The sequence below is a fragment of the Miscanthus floridulus genome, chromosome 14 (assembly GCF_019320115.1).
Source record: "Miscanthus floridulus cultivar M001 chromosome 14, ASM1932011v1, whole genome shotgun sequence".
In the NCBI taxonomy this organism is placed as follows: Eukaryota; Viridiplantae; Streptophyta; class Magnoliopsida; order Poales; family Poaceae; genus Miscanthus; species Miscanthus floridulus.
In genome coordinates this window covers 66,106,637-66,121,152 of record NC_089593.1, presented here as the reverse complement: position 1 = coordinate 66,121,152, position 14,516 = coordinate 66,106,637, and the positions used below count along the sequence as shown (strand labels likewise).

Genomic DNA, 14,516 nt, shown 5'->3' with positions numbered 1-14,516 from the left:
ATGAAATAATTTCCACAGTGTTATGGTATTATGAGGAATGTAAGAAAAATAGTAAATTTGTGCCTTGACACTTTTCACTATGCTAAGTATATTTAAGTGGTAATACACCATGTAACTTACCATTTTTGTAGAGGTTGTTGTACTTGTCCAAATTACATGAAATTTTAACAAAAGACTTTTGAGAGTATGTATGGGCTTCTATAAATTTTCCATAATTTATTGAGCAATGGAAGTAGCCATTCTAGTTTTTATCTAAATTAAATGAATTAACAAAGGCTTATAAAAAATTGGTTTGGGTCCAACCATTATACTTTTTAACATGTTGGGAATATATATAACCTGGTGGTGCAACTGGTTGTGCCTAGTTTGAATTTGTTGTATGCACTTAGTTAATTATTGCTCTATAATTCACTTGCATCTAATTTTCTTAGCATGGTTGCTTTGTATAGACTTAAGGCGTGTTGTTTAGATGTTTAGGCTAATTGAGATAAGTTGTTAGCTGTAGGCTTTAGGTCTCTTACTGATGATGAACAACTTTACCTTAGGTTGCTAGAAAGTGGTGAGCGTATGTTTCTTGTACTAGAGAAGAGATATAAACCTACTCAATAAAATTTAGTAAATCATAATATTACCTTGTTATCATGTTGGTTAAGAATGTATATATATATATATATATATATATATATATATATATATATATATATATGCATTGCAACATATATCATCCCTTGTGCATTCCCTGTATTTATCTATATCTTTATGCATATAGGATCGCCGGAGGAAATAACACTTCTAGAGTTCGAGGCCGTGGGAGAAGAGGACCAGCAGGAGACCCAGCAGCAGGAAGTTTCAAAAGGCGAAGGACAGGCCCCAGAAGAATTGCCTGAGTGCCTCGACCACCGACCCTCAGCTTTTCTGAAAAACAAGCCCCGGAGCATTCTAAGCCTCCTACATTTTACAAATACCAATTTGAGTTCTTTATGTTTGATGCATTACGTTGTAGGAGTTATTTGGAAACACTTGATGCATATAACCTCCTTGTCCAGAAATATATATACCTTGAACCCTGTGTAGGTCCAGGATCAAATAAATGCTTAGTCATACTTAGTTCGGTAGAATTCGGGTGATTTTCTGTCACCTACGACCTATAGGTGGATACCTAGTCACGGTTGGCTATATTTGCTATCGTGGAAAAGAACCATGTGATGATGTAATTGGAGGTCGGACGGAGTCTATGTTGTAGGTTGACTCATGTGATTTTGTCTGTGTCGTCTAAGGACCGTATCATTGTTGGTCCTCGGTCATTTTGAACACAGCCTCTCACTTAACTAGCTGGATAACTCGTTTCGACCGTGAAGCCAAGTAGCTCAATTCTGGTCGGAAGCCATTTTGTTTGAGTGCGCACACTAGAGGTGGTAAGGATGTGCGGGGAGCCAGATGTGAGCCCAAGGGTAGGCTGGGCCTGAGCATCCTGGCAGCTGGTCAGTCCCTGAGGGTGCGGCGCTGATCGAACCCGCGAAGTTGAGCCCTGAGTTATACCAAAGGTGACCCGACGCAACCCCGACGGAAAAAGTGTGGGTTTGTGTTAGGATTTTTGCCCGGGTGACTGCAATCAATTCAAATCGCCGTCTCTTCCGGATAGTGAGAAACTTGACTGAGCTTCATTCTATCATAGTAAGAACAATGAAAATGAAAAGGCTATGATGGTGATAAAATAAATGGCTATGGTTACTATTTTTGTGCTACATAATTGTATAACACATGTTTGGCATAGGTTAGTTGCTAATCTAGAGTTGAATAGCTATAATTAACTTGAAGACCGAAGTATAAAAAGTGTAGTTCAACTAGTGGCTTTTTATGTAAAATGTTGTCAAGCTAGCTCCACTTATAAAGCCTTGCATTATCTTTGGTGTCGTTTTATTTATTGGTCTATGATGGGTAAGTCTAGTTGAGTACATTCTCATACTCAGGGTTTATTTTTCACTTGTTGCTGATGTTACAGTGTATCATGGGTACTGCAAAAACTGCTTCTCTCCAGCTGTGGAAGAGGAGTGAGGCCGCAGGCACGGACCTTCTGTGTTGTCTTACCTATGATGCTTTTGTCAGACTTGATCATGAACTCGCATATATTTGAAACGTGTGTGTGATAATGGTTTCAAAATTATATTGCTTCTGCTACTGCAGTTGAACTTGGTGCTGTAATATTTATATTGGAACTCCGATGTACGATGAACTATTTATGAACTTTATGTAACGTATGACATAGATGTTGAATCATGTACGATCTTGGTTGGTATGTTGGATGTTTTGAGGTCCTTCGTGACACTCGACGAACTACCGGGTATATATTGGCTCAAGTATGACAGCGCGACCGCTCTGGTGGTTAACCTTATACCTGTGCTCTTATAAATTGTTCGGTTCTCCTTTACAATATCCACACTTTGTTTCCTTCACCAATCGCATTGGGCCGCATGGAATCATAGTGGAATACACTGGAATTAGTTAGTGTCAGGAGAAAGGCATCTTTGGTTTCCTTCGTCGTACTTTACCATGCAAGCAAGAAACAATGGTTTGGCCACAAGATACCTCAGAACTGCAGAACTTCATAGTTTTATCAGAACACAAAATGTTAACACAAGAACAATATCCACACTTTGTTTCCTTCACCAATCGCATTGGGCCGCATGGAATCATAGTGGAATACACTGGAATTTACAGGGAACCAGCAGAACATGGAGCTATATGTACAAGTACTGAAGCCTGCAGAGAGCGAAGACACTGAAGGAAAACCACCACTCCAGAAACTGAAACAGCATCCTGTTCCTTCATCTGAATTGAAAGAAGAGAAGAAGAACAAGATGTGCTACAAGGTGGAGTGCAGCAAGTGCGGCAAGTTCACCTGGAACGGCTGCGGCAAGCACGTCGCGGCCTTGTACGAAGGGATCGAGAAGGGGAAGCATTGCAGCTGCAAGCCATGGCCAGGCGTCGACACCAAGGCAGAAGGATCTACATCCGCTGCCAAAGAAGGTGAGACGCCTTTGCTCAATTTCTCTTGTCTCCAATATCATAGGGTGCTGACCAATTTGTTGAACTCAACTGTTGTGGATGGTTTGCAGGTGAAGCGAAAGCTTGAATTCGAAGGAAGAGATCACTAGTTTTGCCGCTATTCGATTGAAGGAGCTCATCATTTGAGAAAATGATGCTTGCCTCTGTTATCTACCTGTCTGCGTGTACTGGTTTCTGGTTTCTATAGAAGTCCAATAAATAAAGCAGTGTTAATTTAGTTCAGGTTATTGCGTTGCTGAAATCTCCAATTAAGGTTGAGGTCTCGAGGGAGCGTGAGACTTCAGAAAAATCTTTGATCAAAGAGTTATATGCCGTATCATATCTATCAGCAATGTGTCATCGTCTCATCGATTCTTCTTCAGTGACTGAACTAGATCCTCCTGTGTCACCATCTCTCCCCATGTTGCGATCCTTTATGCCACAGGGATCAATGCTGTCAGTGCTGAAACTTACCCTGCTGGATTATTCTTGTGTAAATCAGTTGTTTAGGAAAACATTCACGGGCTCATTACAGTACTGCTGCAGACGATATGCTACAGTACTGCGCCATGTGAAGCTGCATCTGAACTCTGAAGGCACTCCACTCCATGGTGCCTCTGAGAGGCTAGTTCTTCCAAAAAAAATTGAAGGAAGCGACAGCATAAACGAAAGTATTTTGAACATAGATTGTGGATGCAAACAACAATACACAATTTTAAACGCTTGTTAGGACATTATAGAGTAAAATGGAAGAATCAGTAATTATACATTGTTATGTACAAAAAAAACAGCAGTGGTGCTAAATAAATACCGGAGCCCATGAAGAGTGAGGACACCGAAGAAACCGACTCCACTACTCTAGGACTCCAGAGACATCATGTGCCTCAAAGGTGGAAGTGGCATATAACATAGTGGAGTGCAGCAAATACGGAAATATTCAGCATGAAAGGCTGTGGCTAACATTTAGTCCAGAATAGAATGTCATACGGTTAGTTGAAGTTGTTGTTTTCACTGGAAACTGCAATCAGGGCTGAAGTCTAGACTGAGATGGAAAAGTTCAGCAAACTCTTTGATCATGGAATCATATGCTATATCCATCAGTAATGCATCATCGATTTCTCCTTCACCAGATGCCTTCCGTAATATCTCCTTAATGCTCCCCACACCACGGTCCTTTATGCCACAAGGATCAATCATTGTAAACGGAGCTAGGTCAGTTGTGACATTTAGTGCGAGACCATGATAAACTATCATCCGCGAACCATGAATCCCTATCGCGGCAACTTTCTGGTTCCCTATAGAGGAAATGGAGATGAATCATTAGCAGTACCATATGGCACCCCTTGACTTTACAAGCATTAGAAAATTAACAATGAATGGGATAACTGGAAACCTGGTAAAATACTTGAAATTTTGTGAAGGATTGCACATACCAACCCAAACACCAGTGAGACCTTCTACTCTTGCTGCCTTGATAGAGAAGGCGGATTTCAGTGCACGGATGATCACTTCTTCAAGTGACCTGAAGTACCAATCAAGATCCTCTTTGTGATACTTCAAATTCATAATCGGGTACATAACAAGCTAGGAAAAACAAAATAAATGACTGTAAGAAGCACCTATGAAGTCTTCACTCATGATAGCTGCAAAGTCAAATTTTTGAACCAAAGACTGAACAAGAGTATGCAGTATGGAGTCAAGATCAGTTGTATCCTGACTTCAACATGACCGATGCTGGGGTCTATACTAGTTACTGGGAGCTATAACTAAACAGCAACCACAATTAAGAAGCAACTAATCAGTAAACACACCACCAAAGTATGAACTATGAAGTGCTAGACATGCAACTACCAAAACATAGCTGATAAATACCTGTCCAGGGCCATGGTACGTCACTTCCCCACCTCGATCAATACGGTGAACCTCAAAAGGAGCATCTTCCATGTCAAAATGGAGGTATTCCTTCTTGCTTCTAGTGCCCAACGTATACACCGGTGGATGTTGCAAAGCAATCAAGGTGTCAGAGTGGTCTTCGCCGCTGTCTAGCAACCCTTTCCTCCTCTCAACAATGGATTTCTGCCAACAGTAAGCTTCCCCATAAGGAACTAACTGCCGATGGAGGTCAAAGCACTCGCACCTGCTCGACACAGCTAGCGTCATCACTGAGACAGACACCACCAAAGCAGCAAAAATTAGGAGCAGGTTGTGCTGAACATTCTGTTCTGAGTATTTGACTTAGGTGTAGGAGAAGAATGATGGTATTGAAATTTGAAACAGCAGTGCGAACTGTATCTAGACATCTGAATATCGGAATTCCGTCTGCTGAACTGTTGATGATTCAGCTCGTGAACGACCAACTACACAGTCACTTGTCCAGTTGGATTTTTTAGGCTTCTTTTGGGGGCGTTCAATTACTACAAATCAACGACGCGTCTCTAAATTTGAGGCTTGCTGAATTGTAGGAGTATACTACTGCTATATCAGAAGCATGCATTGCATCACCGAATGGAGCATTCGACAAGGTACACAACTAACATCGATCGGGCCTTGGAAGTGAAACGCCTAATAAACCCCAAAAGTGAGCGACACTAACGCAAGGGATCCACGCGCGCATACCTCCTCCTGCTGGCGGCGGGCGGACGGGGCTTTGGCGCGGCGGTAGTGCCGGATCGGGAGCCGGCTGCAGCGAGGCGCAGGCTTCCCCTCCGGTGGCGCGCCGAGGCGGCCGTCGGCGCCAGCAAGGGCGAGGGCGCGCCCCGGTGGTGGAACGGGGAGCAGGGGGGCGACGGCAGCAGGGCCATGGCGACGGCGCCAGCCTCGTTGCACGCGTGTGGCGATGGGGGCGTGTGCGAGGGGTACGGCCCCTTTTATGCTCCCCGTGCGCCGGCGGCGGTGGGCGGAGGCGCCGAGGCGAGCGGCCGCCACGCTCGGCGTCGGAGGTTCGTGCGGTTAGGAAGTCAGGATCCGGCCCACGGAGAGTTGCTGGGCCATGGGCCTAGCACCTTGTAGCACGGAACATGGCCTGGTGTCCATCGATGGCCTGTTTAGATTCCATACCTCTTTTTTTTTTAAAAAAAAACGCCTTTCAATAACTCAACCGGCTGAGGTCTGTACAAGATCAAATCACTAGAAAACCGTGAGTCGTGAATCAAATAGGAGAAAATTTTGTATTTGTTCCTAAAAAATAATGCTCCTTTCTTATTTGATATCGAAACTAAAAATCTTTCCTATATGTTCTGAACTCGAGTTTTTCTTTTCTATTTGACACTTCCGTCAGTTTGAGTTGTTAACGATGTCAAGTCCTATGTGAAAAGTCCGTTTTACCCCCATAGAGTTTTTTACTAGTCCTGACATTCCATGATTAATATTGCTATCTTTTATGAAACATTGCAGTTTAAGATAAAAACATTCATAAAAGAAAAAAACATTCATAAAAGATAGCAATATTAACCATGGAATGCCAGGACTAGTAAAAAACTCTATGGGTAAAATGGACTTTTCACATAGGACTTGACACCATTAAGAACCCAAGCTGACGGAAGTATCAAATAGGAAAGAAAAACTCGAGTTCAGGACATATAGGAAAGATTTTCAGTTTCGATGTCAAATAAGAAAGGAGCATTATTTTAGGGCCAAATACAAAATTTTCTCATCAAATAGCGCTAGTGGATCAAATACCTTTTCCTCAAAAACAAAAATCAAATACCTCAGCAAATAATCCAACTAATAATGATAGCTTAAAAAATAATTTATTTATCTAAATTTATTTTTTTTAACAGAGGTAAACCCGGCTTTTATAGAAAGCCAAATGTGTTCGATACAAACACAAGACACACGCTGGGGAGTGGGGACACCAGCTGAAAAAGCGCAAAACACTGATGGCACTGGACGCGGCTAGTAGAAGAAGCCCACCACCCACCGCTAAGAAAAACAGAAAGGCTCGAAAACGAAAAGAGCATCAACAGGATAAACCAGCACGTCACCATTGTAAACGATTACAAACCAAAAGAAGGGCTAACAAAACTAAATTACTCCACACCTCTACCAACTGGCTAAGGTTGTGTTCGTTTATCTTCTAATTCGTCTTTTTCAGCTTATTTTTTTAGCCGAAACAATATTTTTTTCTCACAACAAATCAGCTGAAACAGTGTTTTATCTTATTTTTTCAGCGAAACGAACGGAGCCTAAGTGTGGCAGAACCGTCTGAGCTAATGCCCACCATTAAACACTAAGTACCTAGAGGAGCACACTAATTTAGATTATTCCGTCGAGCAAACCCAACGGGAGAACTCGAAAATCCATATTTTTTATCAGGATCATAAACGAGATGATAAATCTTATAATATTTCTAGCCATTTCTTACATCACTTTATTACAACAGCAAGTACTTAAATAAGTTGAATGCAACAATGAAAATTAAACATATGATCATAGTTACAGCGGAAACAAAGATTAATCTAATGACATGGTGAAGCAATAACGTAGTGGATATTTATATACAAGATATGCTAGCAGATTTTACATCTTTTCTTATAAAAACCTTTAAAGAGGATTATAAATAAACACTACGATCGCAGCGCGAAAGTAATCCTCTCTAAGCACACCAGAAGGTTTTCACACACAAGAGTCAGCTCTAGTATCCACTTGTCATCTACAACAGGGGGAATAAAACCCTGAGTACTCGATTGTACTCAGCAAGACTTACCCGACATGATGAAAATAAAAGACTCCAAAGATATGCAAGGCTTATTTGGCTTGCTAGTTTATTGCATTTGCAGGAAGCATTACTAATGGTGCATCCTTATGTTCTAAGTTTTTAGCAGTTATTTTTAATTAATTAGCTAATCATTCTCAGTAAGCATCTAAGCTACTTGCAAGCATGTGGTAAGCAATCAGAATCATTTTACCATCTCTCATATTCCAGTTCTTACTACGGTGCTAGACCATAGCCAAGTCGATACCGTTCACAAAAACGGCGATTCGCGAATAAATGTATCCCAGCTGGGTATCCCGAAATACACGTCTCACTGGTACCCCAGGCACAAACGAGATCAACCCATTTTTACTCCTGTCGAGGGGTCCAGGTCCCCATCCAAACTTGGAATCCAAACCCCCACACTAAGACCGACCCGGTCTTAGTGTGGTGCTTAGACCTCCACCTTTTTTGCCTTCAATCAGTCGGTCCGGAAAGAGCCGAAACCCACGATAAGAGCGCAACGAGCCTTCCCGCTCCCATAAGTAAGTATGTGCTCAGGATAATAAGTCTGTGACCTGACTACCATCCATAGCAATGAACGGTCCTCAACCGACACAAACGGAACAAATGCAACCAAAGCCTTACTCGGTTGCCTAACCAAGTCCACATATGGTCCCGCCCGGTCTCCAATTATTGTCTATATATATTCCATGTGATGGTAGTATGATAATAGTAATAATGATATATTTTCCTATCTCTTAGGAGAGACAAGTAATCACTCGACTTCTACCGGACCCTATAGCATAGCAATCTACATGATCCTGACATACTAGTATGACTAATTGGATATATATATATATATGCAAGTGGACATCATTCAACTCCTTTAAACTTAATGCACAAGCATAAAATAAAGTGCAGAATAATAGGGGTTATGAACCGGAGCTTGCCTGGGTAAGATATAACCAAAAGTTAGCACTCCATCGTGGTGACACAATCATCATGGCAACATCTTTTCTGCTACTCCGGTCGACTCCATGATCCATCATTATTCCTATTATGATATATGTGGATGCAATGCAGAGACGTAATTAATCAACGGCAACCGCAACTCTTAAAATATGTTTACGCCTCTCACGCTAACGAGCTAGCTCTAATGACTAACATACTAGGCCACGTATCCATGTTGTCGAATAAGGCGTTTATTTCTCAACAAGTGTTTTAGCTTTAGACTTTCAAGGTGTTTCTTTATTTGATTGATTATATATATATATATATATATATATATATATATATATATATATATATTTGAACTAGGGCTCCTTAGATATATTAGCAAGCCACTTATTATGGAGTTACAAAAATTACAGTGACCATCTAATAATATTAAGAATTTACTGTGAAATTTTTAGAGCCAACACTATTTCCAATTTGTTATAAAAAATTTCTATAAGTTTATATCTTAACAATATTAAGCATCTCAATTCAATTAGATAACTCCTGAAAATACTATGAAACCATGTGAACAAGATATATTAACAGGTAGATCATGATTTTAGGAACCTAACAAAATTAGTTTCATAATTTTTGGCCAACTACATAACTTTATATTGAATTTACAAGTTTGTCTTAGAAACTAAATTAGAAAATGCTTAGAGAAAGAAAAAGGGCCGGCGACGACCAATTCTATCGGATATCGATATTAGGGATACCCAAACCAAGGACTTTCCTTGATAGCTCGAGACGTATTAAGAGATCTCGCCCGACCCCAATGCCGCGGGCTCTGTCTCGCTCGACCCCAAGGTCATGGGCTCCGTCTCGTCCGACCTCAAGGCCGCGAGCTTTGTCTCGCCCGAGCCCTTGAGTGTGGGCTCCGTCTCGCCTAACCCTAAGGTCGCAGGCTCCATCTCGCCCGACCCTAAGGCCACGGGCTCTGTCTCGCCCGACCCCTTGGGTACGAGCTCCGCCTCCCCCGACCCCAAGGACGCAGGCTCTGTCTCGCCCGACCTCAAGGACACTGTTTCTATCTCATCCGACGGGGACCCATACCACCGCCAACCACTCTAGGTCCAAGCGTATGGGCCTGGGTCAAAACTCTAACACCAGGAAAGAGGCTGGCACGCCTCGATGTAACCCGTGGCCATGACGAGCCATACCTAGAGATTCACATCAAGAACAGTGTTGGATGTGCCGGTGTTGTTCTGCCTAATCCTCGTACGGACGCTGACATGCGCGTCAGTTCACCACGACGTCCGTCGGGACGGAGTGGAACGCCTTGACCGACATATCACACATGTGTATGGCGCTAGTGACGAACAGAGCCACGACATCGAGCCATCCCTGTTGACATCTACAGGATCAGCGGGACCCACATGAAGGAGAAGAAGGACTCGGCAACCCTGGAAGCCTTCTTCTCTCTTTCGTTCTTCTACTTTTCCTCCTCTGTAACCCACGCTTTCCCTTCGTCTATAAAAGGGGAAGCAGGGCGCCCCATGGAGGGGGTGGGAAAAAAGATGAGATCAAAACATAAGAGCACGACATGAGCACACGGCTGAGCGGTAATTGAGCTCTCGGCACCCGTTCACTCCTTCCACCAGAGACTTGGGATCCTCTCCCTCTCTCGCCTGTTTGTAACCTCTACTATAAACCAAGTGCTGGTAACACGAGCAATAGCGAATTAGACATAGAGATGTTGAAAGGTCCTAATATGGCTAGAGGGGGGGTGAATAGCCTATTTAAAAATCTATAAATCAACTAGAGCAATTTGATTAGGATGACAAATAGCGAAATGCAAACTTACTCTAGCTCTACAAGGGTTATAAGCCACCTATCCAACAATTCTAGTTGTAATAATTACTAGGCACACAACTTGCAAAGTTACTACTCACTAAGAGCTCTCAATCATCCTACTCTAAAGAGCTCCACTAGATGAACTTAATGAAACAAAACAAGCTCTCAATTCTAATTACACTAAAGAGCTTGCCGCAACTAGTTTACAAGAATATAAATGAGTGAGTAGGGTGATTATACCGCCGTATAGAGAAGTGAACCAACCATAAGATGAAGATTAAGCTAATCACTAGGAGAATACAAATGATAAGAGACAACCGATTTTCTCCCGAGGTTCACGTGCTTGCCAACACGCTATGTCCCCGTTGTGTCGATCAACACTTGGTGGTTCGGCGACTAAGAGGTGTTTCACAAACCTCGTCCACACGATTGGACACCGCAAGAACCTACTCACAAGTGAGGTAACTCAATGATACGAGCAATTTACTAGAGTTACCTTTCGGCACTCTGCCAGGAAAGGTACAACTCCCCTCACAATCACCGAAGGTGGCCACGAACAATCACCAACTCGTGCCAATCCTCCACCGCTGCACCAAGCCATCTAGGTGGTGGCAATCACTAAGAGTAACAAGCAAAATCCGCAGCGCAACACAAATACCAAGTGCCTCTAGATGCAATCACTCAAGCAATGCACTTAGATTCTCTCCCAATCTCATAAAGCTGATGGATCAATGATGGAGATGAGTGGGAGTGCTTTAGCTAAGCTCACAAGATTGCTATGTCAATGAAAATGTGCAAGAGAGAGAGCTTGAGCCGGTCATGGGGCTTAAATAGAAGCCCCCACGAAATAGAGCCGTTGTACCCCTTCACTGGGTTCTGATCGGAGTGACCAGACGCTCTGGTTCTACTGACCGGACGCAGGGCTCAACGTCCGATTGCTCGGCCACGTGTCATCCTACGTTCAACCGGAGTCGTCTGATCTCAACGGTTGATATTTAACCGGATGCTCCGGCACAAGTGACCAGACGCTGAACCCCCAGCGTCCGGTCATTTATAGTAAGGTTCCAAAACCAGTTTTCTTCGACCGGACTCGTCCGATGGCACTTGACCGGGCACATCCAGTGTCTGGTCAGTCACCCTGATTATTGTGCAGCTACGTCACCTTTGACCGGACACTGCCTTCTAGCGTTCGGTCAGTCAGAGGCCCAGCGTCCGGTCACATGACCGATGCTAGGGTATCACTGCCACGCCTGACTGGACGCGCCGGTCTCTCTGAGACCAGCGTCCGATCAGTTGTAAAACAGCAAGACTGACCCTCTATCATCTCTATCTTCTTCACCCTTGCTCAAATGTGCCAACCACCAAGTGTATCACCTTGTGCACATGTGTTAGCATATTTTCACAAATATTTTCAAGGGTGTTAGCACTTCACTAGATCCTAAATGTATATGCAATGAATTAGAGCATCTAGTGGCACTTTGATAACCGTATTTCGATACGAGTTTCACTTCTCTTAATAGTACGGCTATCTATCTTAAATGTGATCACACTCATTAAGTGTCTTGATCACTAAAACAAAATGGCTCCTACATTTTATACCTTTGCCTTGAGCCTTTTGTTTTTCTCTTTCTTCTTTTCCAATTTCAATCCTTTGACCATAACCATGCCATCACCATTGTCATGATCTTCGTCATTGCTTCATCACTTAGAGTAGTGCTACCTATCTCATGATCACTTTGATAAACTAGGTTAGCACTTAGGGTTTCATCAATTAACCAAAACCAAACTAGAGCTTTCAATCTCCCTCTTTTTGGTAATTGATAACAACCCTTATACAAAGATATGAAATAAGATTCAATTGAGTTCATGTTGCTTGCCCAAGCATATTTACCATGTGTAAAGGATATGGACAAGTTTCATGAACTCCATATGGTAGCAATTGCTCCCCCTACATATGTGCTAAGAGTTTGGATTATAGCTTTGCACATATACTTAGATAGGAAATATAGGAGACAATTTCTACCAAATGATGCTAAGGTATAAGAGATAGACCTTTAAAGCGTGATACCAATCGGAGTGCACCATTATACCATCCTTAGTACCATTAGTAACTAGACATACATAAAAACTAGAACACCCCATGAGATCAATATCGCAAGTAAGGGTCTAGTTTCCGTATGATGAACATAAGTCTAGTTACTTTAGCTAGATACCACTTGATAGCTAGATACCACTTGTAAATACTTGGAAATGAAATAATTGGATATCCTATGCATGCTAGTTTTTTTATTTCATCATTCAAACTTACACTAGCATACACCACACAAGCATGGATATTGAAATTGAAAACTTGTGCTATACAAGCAAACATGAAATGCACATTCAAATGCACCATACAAGTTCATGAGCTTGCTCCCCCTACTTGTGTGCTCAAGATTTTATAATTGATCCCCTTCCTTTGTCATATCTCTCTACACTATTTCTCCCCCTATCACTTATCTTTGTTTCTCTCCCCCTTTGTCATCAATGACCACAAAGGCTTAAATTATAGATAGGTTGGGATGAAACCATGTGAAATAAGGATCATTTTCTATTTGGTTCAATCTAGATTACTTAGAAAAGATATTTAACTCGGTTTGATCCAAGGACAAGCTTCTTCACACCTCCAAATAAGGGTTATCTTGTACCATATTGAGTTAAACACTTATAGCTCATTTTATAGATCAAACACTAGGTTTACAAGCCCGCAAATATGTCATATGCTACCACTAGATCATTTCAAGCATACAAGCAATAGTGGTACCATACAAGCATCAAATTCATTTGATTTTCATGAATGCGTCTATTCAAATGTGAAATATGTCTAAATGCACTAATCATGTCCTTAGCAAGGATGTATGTCATGCCAATTAATTTATACCTTGTATTGCTCGAAGGAGAGGCATGTCATATAATGTGGTTGCATCAACACATATTGGTAAAGTCAAGTATATTCAATTTATTTCTTAGCTTGCAAAATCTCTTCTCATCAAGTGGCTTGGTGAATATGTCGGCAAGTTAATCTTCGGTGCCCATACTCTCTATGCAAATGTCTCCTTTTTGTTGGTGATCTCTTATGAAGTGATGATGGACATCTATATGCTTTGTTCTTGAGTGTTGAACCGGGTTGTTTGTGAGTTTGATGACACTCTCATTGTCACATAGCAATGGCACTTGCTTGATCCTAATTCCAAAATCACTCAAAGTAGCCTTCATCTAAAGTAATTGAGCACAACAACTACCGATCGAAATATACTCCGCTTCGGTGGTTAAAAGTGCTACACTATTTTGCTTCTTTGATAACCAAGATACAAGTGATCTTCCAAATAGTTGACATGTACCTGATGTGCTCTTTCTCTCAACTTTGCATCCCGTATAATCAGAGTCTGAATATCCAATCAACTCAAATCTTGCTCCTTTGGGATACCATAATCCAACATGTTGTGTATGCTTCAAGTATCTTAATATCCTCTTAGTTGCTTTCAAATGACTCTCTCTTGGTGAGGCTTGAAATCTAGCACACATGCATACACTAAACATCGCATCCGGTCTTGATGCGGTCACATAAAGTAGGCTTCCAATCATAGACCAATATATTTTTTGATCCACCATGTTGCCACTTGCATCACTATCCAAGCTTCCACTTGTCCCCATTGGTGTACTAATAGCTTTACTATTATTCATTCCAAACTTCTTGAGCATATCCTTGATATACTTGCCTTGACTCACAAATGTGCCACTCTTCATTTGCTTGATTTGAAGACCAAGGAAGTAGCTAAGTTCTCTAATCATGGACATCTCAAACTCACTTGCCATCATCTTACCAAACTCCTCACAAAAATCTTAATTTGTTGACCCAAATATGATATCATCAACATAGATTTGCATTACAAATAAGTCATTTCCAAGCTTCTTAGTGAAGAGAGTGGTGTCAACCTTTCTCATC

General features: G+C 41.8%; 1 protein-coding gene across 1 annotated transcript; it reads right to left on the bottom strand.

Moving 5' to 3' along the window:
- Positions 1-3,758: 3,758 nt before the first annotated feature.
- On the bottom strand, positions 3,759-6,006 carry LOC136505192 (octanoyltransferase LIP2p, chloroplastic-like). Its single transcript, XM_066500313.1, has 4 exons — positions 5,662-6,006; positions 4,918-5,182; positions 4,479-4,629; positions 3,759-4,340 (listed from the first exon to the last, which is right to left on the bottom strand). Exons 1-4 carry the CDS (start codon positions 5,844-5,846, stop codon positions 4,054-4,056), a joined length of 888 nt encoding a protein of 295 aa, XP_066356410.1. The 5' UTR covers positions 5,847-6,006; the 3' UTR covers positions 3,759-4,053.
- Between the last annotated feature and the right edge of the window lie 8,510 nt (positions 6,007-14,516).

What these genes read in the sequence shown, in the direction of transcription:
- LOC136505192 (XM_066500313.1), bottom strand. Translation starts at nt 5,846, where the DNA reads ATGGCCCTGCTGCCGTCGCCCCCCTGCTCCCCGTTCCACCACCGGGGC. An exon ending in CCCGCCGCCAGCAGGAGGAG is followed by an intron (nt 5,183 to 5,661) that starts GTATGCGCGCGT and finishes TGTGTCGAGCAG; the next exon opens with GTGCGAGTGCTTTGACCTCC. An exon ending in TCTCACTGGTGTTTGGGTTG is followed by an intron (nt 4,341 to 4,478) that starts GTATGTGCAATC and finishes TTTCCTCTATAG; the next exon opens with GGAACCAGAAAGTTGCCGCG.